Here is a 14,711-nt window from a genome sequence, read left to right as displayed (position 1 = left end):
GAAGGGTCTGTCTTTTTGTGACGACTTATTTATGACGGAGGGGAGGGGGAAGGTAAAAATCGTCAAAAAGCGTGACGTAATTTATGGATGACCTCCCCCTAGGTTTGATAAAAGCCCAGGTGAGTCAATCTCAAGGGTTCGGCGGAGGCCAAAACATTACACCCGACACATAGTTTGCGATCGGATTTTGTGACCATTTGTTAGTGTGAACGATAGAACTAGCAGCAGCGTCCGATAACAGACCTAACACGACAGCGCCACACAGTAAGAAAGTCCGCCATCTGTATCGTGGTATTTCTAAATCGTGGAACCCTTGACGTCACGACACACATACGTCATGAATCGTGTCAACGCGGGCGTTGATCCTATACACACGTGCTGTGACGAACACACTTTTTATGTGTATATCGTGACCCAGTAGTCGACCTGTGACTGTCTTGGTGGTACGTCGTGTGATTTCTTGCCAGTGTTTCTTCCAGACAGTTTTCTCCGGGGAAGGGGGGCACTTGAAATCTTCGGGGGGGGGGGGGCGGTAAACTTTCTTCGGGGGGGGGGGGGCGGACACTGTTAAAAGTATATATATTTTTATATAAATGATATAAATTTCATTTCGTTCGAGGGGGGGGGGGGGGGGGGTCGGTAAAAAAATTTCGAAGCCCCCCCCCCCCCCCCCCCCCGAAGAGATACCTGGAAGAAACTGTTTCTTGCTTAAAATGTTTCATCCCTTCATACTATCTCGTGGAAAAAGAAAATAGTCAGACGAATATGACAATATGAATTCACATGAGTGTTTCTTATAGACTTTTTTCTCCGGGGGAAGGGGGGGGGGGGGGGGGGGCACTTGAAATTTTCGAGGGGTTTGCAATGCAAAATTAAGTAATTGTATTCTAGCACTTCCTAAAGCTGCGTAGAGATTATTAAATTTAAAGAACACAAAAGACGATGAATTTTTAAAGCGAAATCGCGCATTCCTGAACAGGTATCTAAGAACCAACAGAAGTCACAATGCTTTGCAATAAATATTGTTTATTGTTTTTTTTTTTAATTTTGATTAAAAATCATATTTTATTGGTTTTTATTCTTTGAACACAGTGACGTTGATGTAGTTTATTTTGTGCACCAGTAAAATATATGTAAAATATATTTGGATTTGAAAAAAAAAAAAGAATTTCTACAAGCCTACCCGCGGTTTAGCATACACCGCTGTTTAGTGACGGTGAAGACTTTCTGGAAGACAGCTGAAAGACACACGGTTGTGCATGCATGGAGAGCGAAGGAGGGGGCGGGAGGAGGGTTAGAGGGTCGGCCTGCGTGCATGGTGTCCAGAGTTTCTTCCAGGCATCTCTTCGGCCCGAAGAAAGTCTACCGCCCCCCCCCCCCTCCGAACGAAATGAAAATTATATAGAAAATACATACGTTTAACAGTGTCCACCCCACCCCCCGAAGAAATTTTACCGCCCCCCCCCGCCCCCCGGAGAAAAAAGTCTGGAAGAAACACTGATGGTGTCCCGCATGGTTGGGCGACGTAGAGAATTATATATATATATATATATATATATATATATATATATATATATATATATATATATATATATATATATATATATATATATATATATATACAGATGTCCTATTTAGAAGAGTTTTGTGAATGCGCATCTGAAGCTGGCGAGGTTCGGTACCTCTTAAGAGATTAAGAACCACTGTTATAGGCAAACTCCGTGCATTTGCTCTCTTTTTATTAAACCTTTGTTTTTTAAGTGATGGGATAGCGAGGTCGGGGCGATAGTGCTTCCTGAGCCCACCCAACCATGATTAAATTCCTGGAATATAAAGGTGGCTGTACAGAATTGTCCTCACCAGAGGCGTAGCGACCCTTCCCGGCGCCCGGGGACAAACTTTCAATTTGGCGCCCTCCTCGGGAGAAAATTTTCAATTTGCACCCCCCCTCAAGCTTTTGTTTTGCAACCCCCCCCCCCCCCTCTAAACTTTCGATTTGCACGCCCCCCCCCCCCCCCCAAAAACTATTTATAATGCAAAAATGACATTTTAATTTGTTTTTCCAACCCATTTTGGCGCCCACTATGGTCGACGCCCGGGGACATATGTACCCCCCTGCCCCCCATCGCTACGCCTCTGGTCCTCACTATTATCAATTAGATACCGCTCACAGAAACAGGCTATTCTACTTCATCTACCTTTTGGACCAATGTCTAGAAGGATAATACCTATATATTATCTTTAATTTTGCGTATGTTATCTGTATATTGTCTTTAATTTTGCGAACGTTTTAATGTCATAATGAAATTTATTTCCAATACTATTAAAATGTACTCTTACACGGTAGATCCATTTACTTTAAAAAAAAATTATTATTTCAACATTGTGGTTATTTTTTCAAAAATTCAACAAATAGGCATATTTAAACACCATTTGTTTCAGAACAATGTCTGAGGAATATCTCAAAAGTATTTTAACATTATCTGAATAATATCTAAACAATATAAGAAAAATCTCATCAATAGTTTTTTAAAATCTCAATATATCCATTATTATACCATCCAACTAGGTTTGATAAATCCATTTTTATCTTTACACAACTCTATTCCACATTACCAACTACATATTTTGTGTTCACTAAATAATATATTTTATTTCATAATCTATTGCAAGCAAATACCATTTCTCACTCATAGTACTATCTGTCAACACAACCGTATCGGATTGTGCCTACTTAATTTTAACTACTCACACTGGTTTCACAAGTGTATGTTTAAAAGGAAAGTCTTTCAATCAGAGCATAAACAAGACCAATTACAAAGAAATTGTGAACATATTTATTTCATCAAATCTTACACACTTAGGAATTAGAAACATTTTTTCATCAATAAATTATACATTCAATACATTTCATGGACAAGTATTTGTGAAATCATGAACTAAAACATTTTTTCATCAATAAATTATACATTCAATACATTTCATGGGCAAGTATTTGTGAAATCAGGAACTAAAACATTTTTTGATCAATAAATTATACATTCAATACATTGAAATAAGGAACAAATGGTTTAAGACCACAAGGCACAAGAGTAAAAAAAATACTCATAGCTGGCCCTTGTCCCACACGTTTCTGTAGAGTTCCAATGCACTTTGGCCAGTCGTTCTGGTTGACGTCTGCTTCTCTCTGTTCATTCGGAGCCACCTCTCTTCACCAGAGCCTGGTTTTACAAAACCTTCCTCATCCACAAATCTCTCACTATCTTTGTTTCCTCCTACATTCTTATTCAGATCTTTGACTCCAGAAAATTTTCCGTTATTTTCTGAAGTGCTGGTAAAATTCCTATGAACCTCACTTAAACTGGTGTAAGAATTAAAATTTAGGTCCTTTTAAAACTCCACAGCTGAAGGTTTCCAGGGCACTGCCCAATCAGTAGTTCCTACTTTGGCTTCCAAAAGTTTCATATCATGCTGGGGAGATGTTTTGGGATTTTTACCAGGTGTTCTTGATGGGGACAAATTAACAGTGGGCAACCAGAGAATTTTTGGTAAGTCTAAATGTAGTCTGGTTCTGGCCATTGTCCTTGCTTGAACTGCTGGTGACGACTGGTCAGAACTGGATGGTGTGTGGTAGGTGTCCTCTAACAAAACAACCTTATCCAGTTGTGGGTGCTCATGATTCTTGCCTGTGCTGTTGTCCTTTGGTTGTGGACTATGTTGGTTCTCAGCCTGATGATCTGCCACATCAAACTTGTGATGTTCACATGCCCTTGTTTTTCTTTTTGAGTGTTTGCCTGTGCATATGTGATGTATTTTGCCATCCTGGGTTGATTTAGGAGTGGAAGATGCTGAATAAAGTGTAAATACACTTGTACTGAGTACCCTTGCCAAAGTATCCACAGCTTGTTCCACAGCTTTGGAGGTGCAATCGTCAACTTGACTAAATAAAATTAAAATAAGTTACATTATCATTACTAATTATCTTTTGAATAAAAATTAAACAAAAATAAATTTGTTAAAAATTAAAAGTCAGCTGATGTATGGATAATTATTTAAAAGTTTTCTGTATAAAAGACAATTTGGAGAAATTAACTAGAAAAAATATCTGTATAAAAAGCAATTTGGTGAAAATTAACTAGAAAAATTTTCTTTGTAAAAGACAATTTTGAAAAATTAACTGGAAAAAATATCTGTATAAGACAATTTGGAGAAATTAACTGGAAAAATGTGTGTAAAAAAGACAATTTGAAGAAATTAACTAGAAGATTTTTCTGTATAAACGACAATTTTGAGACAATTAACTAGAAACATTCTGTATTAAAGACAATTTGGTGAAAATTAACTAGAAAAATTTCTGTTTAAAAAACAATTTGGAGAAAATTAACTAAAAATATCAGTCTATTTAATAAATAAAAATAAGACTAACCCAGATAGAAGGACTCTGAACTTTGTCTTACACTCTTCAACAGTTGCTGATATAGGTGTACATAAACATGTAATGAGCCTCTTTGCCAAAATATCAATAGCTTGTTCCACTGCTTCAATGGTGGACTCATCAACTTGTCTAAAATTAAAACAAGTTACACCATCTTGACTTACAATGTTTTAAATAAAATACCATTTATTAAGAAAAATGAGAAGTCATTGACATATGGATGATTACTCAGAAAAATTTTCTGAATAAAAGACAATTTGGATAAATAAACTAGAAAAATATCAGTCTATTGAATCAATAAAATTCAAGGACTAACCCAGAGAGAAGGACTCTGATCTTGACTTACAATGTTTTGAATAAAATACCATTTGTTAAGAAAAATGAGAAGTCATTGATTAAGGATGATTATTCAGAAAAATTTTCTGAATAAAAGACAATTTGGATAAATAAACTAGAAAAATATCAGTCTATTGAATCATTAAAATTCAAGGACTAACCCAGAAAGAAGGACTCTGATCTTGACTTACAATGCTTTGAATAAAATACCATTTGTTAAGAAAAATGAGAAGTCATTGATGTAGGGATGATTACTCAGAAAATTTTTCTAAATAAAAGACAATTTGGATAAATAAACTAGAAAAATATCAGTCTATTACATCAATAAAATTCAAGGACTAACCCAGAGAGAAGGACTCTGACATTTCTCTTATACTTGGACCTAATAGAGTTAACCATCCGCTTGATGATCTCAGCATTAATTGTGGCTACCTTAATGTGAATCAAGTCATCAACTGAAATACCAGGTAGATTTACAGTGTTACAACAGTATGGTCAAATGCTAGGGCCTTTGGCTGCTAACATCTCAAGTCTTAAGTTCAGATCCCGTAGGAATCCTTGAGTCCACCCAGCTCTGATGGGTACCTGACTCAAGCAAGGGAAAGAAAAGACGGCTGAGCATAGTGCTGACTACACTATCTCTTCATATGACAAGGTCACTTAAAACAGATGAACTCTACTTCGCCTGCTCCATGAACCATCAGGTTCAAACGGGCACTTTACTTAAACATCAGGCTGAATAGATTTTTAATCAGCATAAACACTACTTTAAAGTACATATAAAATTGTGCACAAGAGGATGTGTATTATATATTCCAAAATAATTTTTATGTTCCAGTCACTACGCCTCTGGAAGTAACCTATAGAAGAGAGAAGTAACAGTAATTTTATAAAGTGGTATTGTGAGCTTTACCTTGTACTTTAGACACATTCTCACGGTACTGATCTTTCTGCTCTATAATAGCATTGCTTCCTGGATCATGGAACTGCAAGATATAAGGGAAGTTACTCTAATAACATGCAGTATGCTGAAATAAGACAACTAGAACCCATTTTAAATAGAAGAGTTTACAATTATTTTGATTAAAATTACAGCACAATGAAAACTAAATAAAAACTATTACACTATAAGCTTAACAATACAACAACCATATATTTAAAATTTAATTTTTTTTAATAATACAGGGCTGCCTACCCCAACAAATCTTCTTCAGTAACAAGTATATAAATTTTAAATGATAATTGGATACTGTTCATACGTTCAGTATATGTCACTCTATTTCAAATACAATGTAAATAAGACAAATTTTATATTATTACAGCATTTAGCATAATGATGACAAGTGGCTATGTTAAGACACTAATACTATCATTTATTTTAAAGAAATGGACTAACTCAAAATGTAAAGAAATGGGAATTTTTTTTTGCAATGATAAACGATAAAGGCTTGCACTACTCAATAATTTTCAGAGTATCTGCTAAAATCTATGCCTTATTTTGACTTTTATGAGGAAAAAAATGTATAGTCACAATATAGTGCTGATAAAATTCCTATGAACCTCATTTAAACTGGTGTAAGAATTAAAATTAGTCACAATATAGATGACACTGAACAGCAAGTGACATGGGAGGGGGGGGGGGTTTGAAACCAACCAACCAAGAACAAACTTCAAGGCAACAGTTCTTTGATTTCAGAGTTGTCCCCAGCTTTTGAGACTCGCCTGCCAGAGGTTCAGAAACCTTGAGCTTACCCGACCCAACCTGCAATTTACTAGCTAAATATAAAACTCAGACAAGGAACCAAAAGTTACCACTAGAGAGAAAAGCAAAAGTATAACCATTGCAGTGTAACCATAAGGAAAGTGTAAAAGAGGTTGGCCAGAAAAACACCCCGAAATCTTTTCGCTCAAAGCTGACCTAGGCAGATGTAAGAAATGTGTTGTGATGTCAGTTATTTTGGTGCCTGATGTGTAGCCATAACCCAGCTCTGATGGGTGCCTGACCCAAGTTTCAGAAGGTAGAGTTGGCTGGGTATAGTGGAAATGTGTTGTGATGTTAGTTATTTTGGTGCTTGATGTGTAGCCATAACCCAGCTCTGATGAGTGCATGACCCAAGTTTCAGAAGGTAGAGTTAGCTGGGTATAGTGGAAATGTGTTGTGATGTCAGTTATTTTGGTGCCTGATGTGTAGCCATAACCCAGCTCTGATGGGTGCCTGACCCAAGTTTCAGAAGGTAGAGTTGGCTGGGTATAGTGGAAATGTATTGTGATGTTAGTTATTTTGGCCATAGCTTCATATTTAGTGTAACAAATGTAGACATGATTTGTATACAAGTGATGTGTCTTGTAAATTAATTGTAGCTAAATAGTCGGATCTTTGAGATGCACGAAGGGTGAATAAAGTTAAGTATTGATAAGGTCAACATGATCAATAAAAGAAAATATTAACATTACCTTAGACTGTGCTTCGGTTTTCATTCTTTCAGTAAACTCTGGCTCTTTCAGCTTGACCCCTGGCTCTTTCAGCTTGACCCCTGGCTCTTTCAGCTTGACCCCTGGCTCTTTCAGCTTGACCTCTGGCTCTTTCAGCTTGACCTCTGGCTCTTTCAGCTTGACCTCTTTGTTTTCACTCTCCATCTCGTGGCCCCATATACTTCTCTGTATGCACTTACTTACATGGTCTCTCAAACACTTCATCATTTCCTCCTGTAGTTCTATCTTCTTTTTCTCTATTGTTCTTTCTTGTAGGCTTGATAAATGCCTTAACTGTCTCAGCATATACTTCATTTCATCACTCATTCTCCTCACCTCTTCCTCCTGTATTTCTCTAGTCCCATCCTCCATTCTCTTTTTCTCCTCTTTCAATCTTTCCTCTAAGCTGGCCGCAAGCTTACTGGCAAAGCTTGCTTCCATTTTTCTCTTGGCTTCATCCCGCCATGCCAGGACCTCCTGTTCTAACCTGGTTTTCTCTTTCAACACCTGCTCATTCAACTGACTCAATTCCACAGCAATTTTTTCTTCAACTTTTTTCTCCACTTCCTTGTTGTTATTTTTCTCCATAGTTTCTTTATTCTTATCAATTTCTTCCTTCATTTTCTTTCTTTCCTCTCTCACCCCCTCTTCAATACCTAGCTGGATCTCCTTTTGAATATATTCTGCTGCCTCTTTCAGCCATGCCAGATGCAGTTCCTGTATTCTTTCATTGACCTTTTTTTCTACCTCATCATCATTTACCTCTGTGACTTTCTTTTCAACTTCCACTTTTAACTTTTCAACCTCTTTTTTCACACGTTCAGCAACTTCTTCTTCAATCATGGTTTCTAAAGCATTCCGATTTTTCTTTGCTAACACCCTTTGTTCCAATTCTGCATTTTCTTTGGTGAGTTTTTCAATCTCTTTAGCATGTGCAAGCTTTAAATTTTCGTAATTACTGCGTAATTCTCTCATGGTTTTCTCATATTCCTTTAAAGCTTTACTTAAATATCTGTTTTGAATTTCCTCTCGTTCTGTTTTTATTGCTTCTCTTTCTTTCAACACCTTTTCTAATTCCAACTTGACAATCAGCTCTTTTTCTTTTAGTGCCTTCTCTAATTCTTGCTTTGTTTTGATCTCATTTTCTTTCAAGATCTTTTTAATTTCTAATTTTGCTTTCATTTCACAATCTTTCAGAGCCCTTTCCTGATCAATTTTCATAAGATCATCCTTCTTTTTAAGCAAATACCCGAGCTCTTCAACTGTTTCTTTTAAGTCTTGAATCTTTAAATCTACAATAAAAATAAGTCTTTTTAATGTCTTTAAATAATCTACTCAAGTAACTTCATGTATCTGTAGATATTTAGATAACATTTTAAAAAAAACGAAATGTTCTATCACTGAAGAAGCATAAAAATATTTAAGAATTAACAAAATATTTGTGGGTTAATACACACATAAAAATTTAAAAAAATATACCCAATGCATAATTTTTTTTGTTACTTTTAACAAAATCTACAAAAAAATTATTTTAGTTTAACCTAGATCAGTTCCAGCCAACCAGACCTGCCTTGCCTCAGTCACAGCTGCAGCTATCATACCTGGGTGTGTTTCCTGGCACTTTTGTTTCACTTCCAGAACCTGATAATACAACAAAACATTTGGTCAAAGGTCGCAACAATTATAAGCTCCATATTTCAAACATGTTTTAGGTCCTGAAATAACAAACAGATAAAGAGACAGTAAAAGAAAAAATGGGAAAACCTAAATACTTATTTATGTTAACATGCGAAAAAAGTGCTTGGCAAAATAATCTTGTCCTGTTTGTGCTCAAGACACATAGGGCAGATGAAGTAGAGTTCATCTGTTTAACTGACCTCGGCATACAGTAGCATAATGTGGTCAGCACTATGCCCAGCCACCTTTGTTTCCCAAACGTGAGTAAGGTACCAATCAGAGCTGGGTGGACTCAGAGACATTCTACCGACTTGAACCCATATTCATACTTGTCACTTTCAGGTTAGCAGTCTAACACTAAAAGTTTAACCCCATAAAAGGAAAAATAAGGAATAAAATTTCAGCAGACACTCTGAAAATTATTGAGTAGAGAAAAAGAAAGAATGCAACACTGCCTGCAAAATCTAAGTTTCAGGTAGAAAATACAGAAACAACAATGTCAAGAAATGCATAAGGAAAAGACAAAGAGAATGATATAGAATTGCTGGCAAGTGAAGCAGAAGAAGTGTTATACCAAGGGAATACTAGAGAAGTTTACACTAGAATAGGGCTTTTAAGTCTCTTTGCTTCTCTTACTTAAAATTTGAAATCTCGTTAGCCTGGGTCAGGTGAATTCTCAAAGTATCATTATCAGTTTTTACAGTTTAAAATAACTTAACAATAGCGTGACTTTTATTTCTTTTTTTTACAGATTTAATAAACATATTCACAATTGGTTTGAAAAATACTAGCTGGCTAGTATGATAAGAAGTTGTTGACCTACTAACAAGCCCTATTAAGAAGATGGCTGGGAAGTTCAGTAAACTTGAGGGGCCAGTTAAGACCAAAGATGGAAAGGTAATACCTGATATGGATGGACAATAATTTTTGAAGAACTACTAAATAAACTAACAGAGTGTATGCAAGATGGACCACCAGCTGAAACAATAAACCGTTGTACTAAAAAACAAAAGAAGGATAACTCCACCTTCTGACGTTGTTCTTCCCACTGCTTATCTAACTTGGCTTTCAGTTCCGCTTCTTGAACTCTGGTCTCCTCCCACAAGCTGACATACATAGCCTTGACCTTGTCAAGATCTGTCAGTGCAGATTTCAGATCCTGTCTTTGAAATAAATAAAAAACGGACACTGTCAAAAGTATATATTTTCTATATAAATTTTGTTCGGTGGGTGGGCTCAGAGATGAAAGAAACTCAACACAATTAAGTATTACATGTTAACATGTTTTACGCCATATGGCCAGTTGACTCCGATTTCAGCCTGCTTTCTTTCTGGATTTGCTTACATAGACTTTAGACAAGGTAGCAGTTAGGAGTTTTCCCTTCTACATGGGTTGCTAACAAGCTTAATAACCCCAGGGTTTGAACTCAGGACTTACTCTACCACATTGCTGTGTTCTAATATGAAAAACTGCAACCATATTTTTGGGTTTTACAGAACTGAGAATATCAAAAACTTTAATTGTTGCTTCGCAATGTGTTACAATTCATAAAAAGGCAGAAAAACCAAAACACACTGACTAAATATACAAGCCACATGAATTAATGTAGTGTTTCATCTAATCATTCCACTTACCTCAATGTCTGTATCTCTTGCTTGTAATGATCAGCTAACTCTGACCTCTCCATGCTGTGTATCTCCCCTAACTCAGCACACAGGTTTTCTATGGTCATCCTGTTGACCTCTTCCACGTTCCTCTGGTATCTCTCCAGCGCCAAGTCCACAAAGTCCAAGTCCTTGTCTGCGGATTGCGATGATGGTGGGGTAAAGAAATGGCTACCATCCTCATCATCCTGTGAGACATTTCTGCTAATATTTAAAAAAAAATTAAACAATAAAAACATAATTTTGGAGGGGGAATTTACAAAAAAAATACGTCTACTTGAAAATACAAAACTTCATTTTAGAACCTTAAACCAGGCTGTCAATTTAGTTTACGAAATTAAGTAAAAAGAGTTTAGTTAGCATTTTATGCAAATCTAGATATATGTATGACAGTCACACCAAAACAAACAAGGATAAAAAATAAATTAATTGAATAAATAAATAAAACTATAATAAATAAATATTTTTATATGCAATTCGTGCATGCTTAAGATCTAAACACATATAGAAAATTAAAAAAAAATAAGATTCAAATATTCCCTAATAATTATTCAACAGTTTACCTGCTTGGATGATTTGAGACATAAAAGTGCTTTGTAGAATTGTCTGAATATGAACAATCATTAAAAAAATCTTCTAATTCTTTTTCTGCAGCACCATGAATCTAAAATATAACACAAAATTTACTTGTATTATTTTTATTTCATTTTACTCCTAAACATGTAAACTTAAAAAGACATTTGTTTTACAGTAAAAAGTCTATGCATTTATAATTGTAGGAAAAATAAATTGAGGCATTAAATTAACCTCTCTACTTAAACAATACACTTTTTCTATTTTAGTTTAATCCTAGTCCTTAAGCCAACCATTGTCTTAGCTTAGCTGAAAAATAAAGAACACATACACCAGCATATGGTACTTAAAACATTTGATCATGTGATTTAAAAAAAACAACACAAACCTCCTGAGCTTCTAGCTCTCGTTCCCTCTCCAGTTCTTCCTCCCTGTCATCAATGGGGCCATCAAAATATATTGAGCCCATAGGTGTGTCATCCAAGCTTATATTTACACTCATGGTATCTTGCTATTACACAGTTAAAGCTGTATTCAATGTTCATTTATCTAGAGAAGAAAAGGCAAAAACTGAACATTCTTACTTATAATCATACAAATAAACCTACAAAACTGATATTTTAACTTCTAACTAGTGGCCTAGATAAGAACCTGTAGTATTCTGTAGTGCCTAGCAAGGATATCAAGATAAAAATAAAATAGGTATTATTCCCACTACTTTCTTTCAAAATTTACCACATAGGTACAAAGGCGTCGCGAGGCAGGGTGTGTGGACAGCACCAGGTGACACCATTTAACGGGATGCCACCAAGACAAAAAAAAATGCACATCATATAGAACAAATGTCTTTTAAAACCAGTTCAATGAATGGTTAATCAGAGTTAAAAAATATTTTAAGTACATTGACATAATGTGATGACGTTGACAAGGGAAGACATGACGAAAACATGCAAACTATAGAGAAAATAATACTACACCCAGCTTTATTAACAACCGACTACAGACAAACATCAGTAGAATTAAATGTGATCACTTTATAGCTTTTCCGGGTGGGGGGCATGACACCAACTGGAAAATTTACAGAGGAGAAAAAAAAAGGGGGTGGGGAGACACACACCATGAGGTGCCACCAGACCTAGCAATGCCATTGCCTAGGTAAAACAATTATGTGAACATCTTGTTAAGAATATAAACATAAGGTGATAAGGTAGGGGTTCAAATTTGCAATAATAAGCCATTTGTTTTATTCCACCTAGGTCCTCAATAGGGCTGGTAATTAGGTCATCAACCAGTTCTACAGCTCAATAAAACCTGCATGAGCCATAGAACTTGTTGGTGACCTACTTACCAGCCCTATTAAGTAGTATTAAGAAATGAGACGTTTTGAAAACAAACTTAACCCTTACAGTGCCATTTACTACTTGCTCTTTTATGTTCAGTAGTTTGAGTTAGTAGTTAGTCTAAAAAATGTCTAGTATTTTTGTTTGGAACAATTGATACAAAAACGTAGATTAGGCCTATACGCTCTATAGATAAAGAATTACTTGAGCCTGCGCCAAACAGATTTAATATTCAAATCAAATTTAATCTAGATGTATAATTGTATATAGATGGCAGACGCTCATGACCAACTCTAACTAACTAAAGTCTAATGATCTAATCTAACTGATTCAAAATGCCTTATCAAAACTGACGATAGTTTGTAAATATAAAATTTGAAAATTTGACAAATAGCCAATATGCCATTCTGCCTAGCTTTGCGGTGGAAGGTTCAACACTCAAAGTTCATAAATAGTATGGCTACCTACCTGTCACGCGACTCTGTGTGACTGTGAGGCTACGCGACTGTCCAGCGGATTCGAAAATTATGAATGATGGAGAATGGATGGGAAAGGGAAATGAAAAAGTATGCGCTCAGCACTTATAGGGTTAATAAAGAGAAAAAAAAATTCGGTAGAAAAGAAGGTGGCTATTTATTATAAATTATATTAAATCGTTGTCTGTCTAGAACAACTTTAAATAAATTAAATTATTTTTATCATTAACATTTTCTATCGTAAAACATATACTATGCTTTACATAACGTGTTAATAAAACACCAACTTTAAAAGGCACATACTGATTTACTTAGATTTAGACTAAGGGATCATCAATAAATGACGTCACGCTTTTTTGGGACCATTTTTACATCGCCAGACCCCCTTCCCCCTAAAAGGACGTTATGCTTCAGCCTACAACTCCCTCAAAATTGCAGTTGAATTTTAAAAAAAAATATACGATATTATTCCAAAATCTTGTCTGAACTCTGTCAACATAGATTATTGTAATCAACCCCTATTACAATTTATTAAAACAAGTTTTCTAAAACGAGAAATAACGGCTAAAATTCGTTTTATAACATTGCTTTTTTATAATGCAAAAGTGTGGCGTCACAAGTTCCCCTTCCAAGACCACTTTTTTAAAAACTTTATAACATTTGCAAGCATCGTTTTTTTACGTATGTATATATATACATATATATATATATATATATATATATATATATATATATATATATATATATATATATATATATATATATATATATATATATATATATATATATATATATATATATATATATATATATATATATATATATATATATATATATATATATTTATTTATATATATATATATATATATATATATATATATATATATATATATATATATATATATATATATATATATATATATATATATGATGTTAGCCCCAGTGTTTCTTTCAGACATTCTTCTCAGGGGAGGGGCACTTGAAATTTCTAGGGAGAGGACGCTGGTTAAAGTAACCTTCTTCCAGGTAAAGTTTCTTCCAGGTATCTCCTGGGAGGGGGGGGGGGTGCTCAGCACTAAAGCACCGAAAAAAGTCTACCGCCTCCTGAACGAAATGAAATTTATATAGAAAATATATACTTTTAACAGTGTCCGCTCCCCCCCCCCCCCCGAAGAACGTCTACCGCCCCCCCCCCCCGGAGAAAAATGTCTGAAAGAATCATCACTGGAGGTGTTGGGGGGGGGGGGGAACGCACCGGAGAGATGTCCGAAAGAATTTCTAGTCAACCCGGTGGCGTTTCTAGAATCTAGGTTGTTTGTCACCTGGTGCGATTAATGTAGGTGTTACGCATGGTGTCAACCGGTGCGGATCACATGACGCTACTGAATCGATCCTATCCTCGCTGGTGTAACCCCGACGACGGTGTGATGTACTAATGATGTACTCAACTTTAATACATTAGTAAAAAAAAACTGTACTACACTATTTCTGTATTTTTACTTTCTCGTACGTGCGGTTTAGGGAAAAGTACCAGATCTAGATCTAAATCGTGCAAAAATTATTACGCGATTCTATTCTATAAAAAGAATTAAACATAAAAAAAAATTATGAAAAAAAAATCTTAATGTAATTATAAATTAAACGTTAATATAATATTTTTAAAGAACACTCCCGCTTTATTTTAAGTCAGTTCCAGCCCTTGAAATTAGAAATCTTTTATATAAAAGACATTTAAGA

At 35.3% G+C, this 14,711-nt stretch overlaps 1 protein-coding gene across 1 annotated transcript; it reads right to left on the bottom strand.

Moving 5' to 3' along the window:
- Positions 1-2,878: 2,878 nt before the first annotated feature.
- On the bottom strand, positions 2,879-13,043 carry LOC131943985 (trichohyalin-like). Its single transcript, XM_059304411.1, has 11 exons — positions 12,967-13,043; positions 11,547-11,707; positions 11,149-11,249; positions 10,556-10,789; positions 9,948-10,083; positions 8,785-8,884; positions 7,226-8,535; positions 5,685-5,757; positions 5,115-5,226; positions 4,427-4,564; positions 2,879-3,940 (listed from the first exon to the last, which is right to left on the bottom strand). The coding sequence occupies exons 2-11, from the start codon at positions 11,658-11,660 to the stop codon at positions 3,391-3,393; spliced, it is 2,868 nt and encodes a 955-aa protein (XP_059160394.1). The 5' UTR covers positions 11,661-11,707; positions 12,967-13,043; the 3' UTR covers positions 2,879-3,390.
- Positions 13,044-14,711: the final 1,668 nt, after the last annotated feature.

This window comes from Physella acuta, unplaced genomic scaffold (assembly GCF_028476545.2).
Source record: "Physella acuta isolate Inbredline_101_S28 unplaced genomic scaffold, ASM2847654v3 ptg000475l, whole genome shotgun sequence".
Taxonomy (NCBI): domain Eukaryota; kingdom Metazoa; phylum Mollusca; class Gastropoda; family Physidae; genus Physella; species Physella acuta.
The sequence above is the reverse complement of the archived record's forward strand: the minus strand, read 5'-3'. Positions and strand labels throughout refer to the sequence as shown.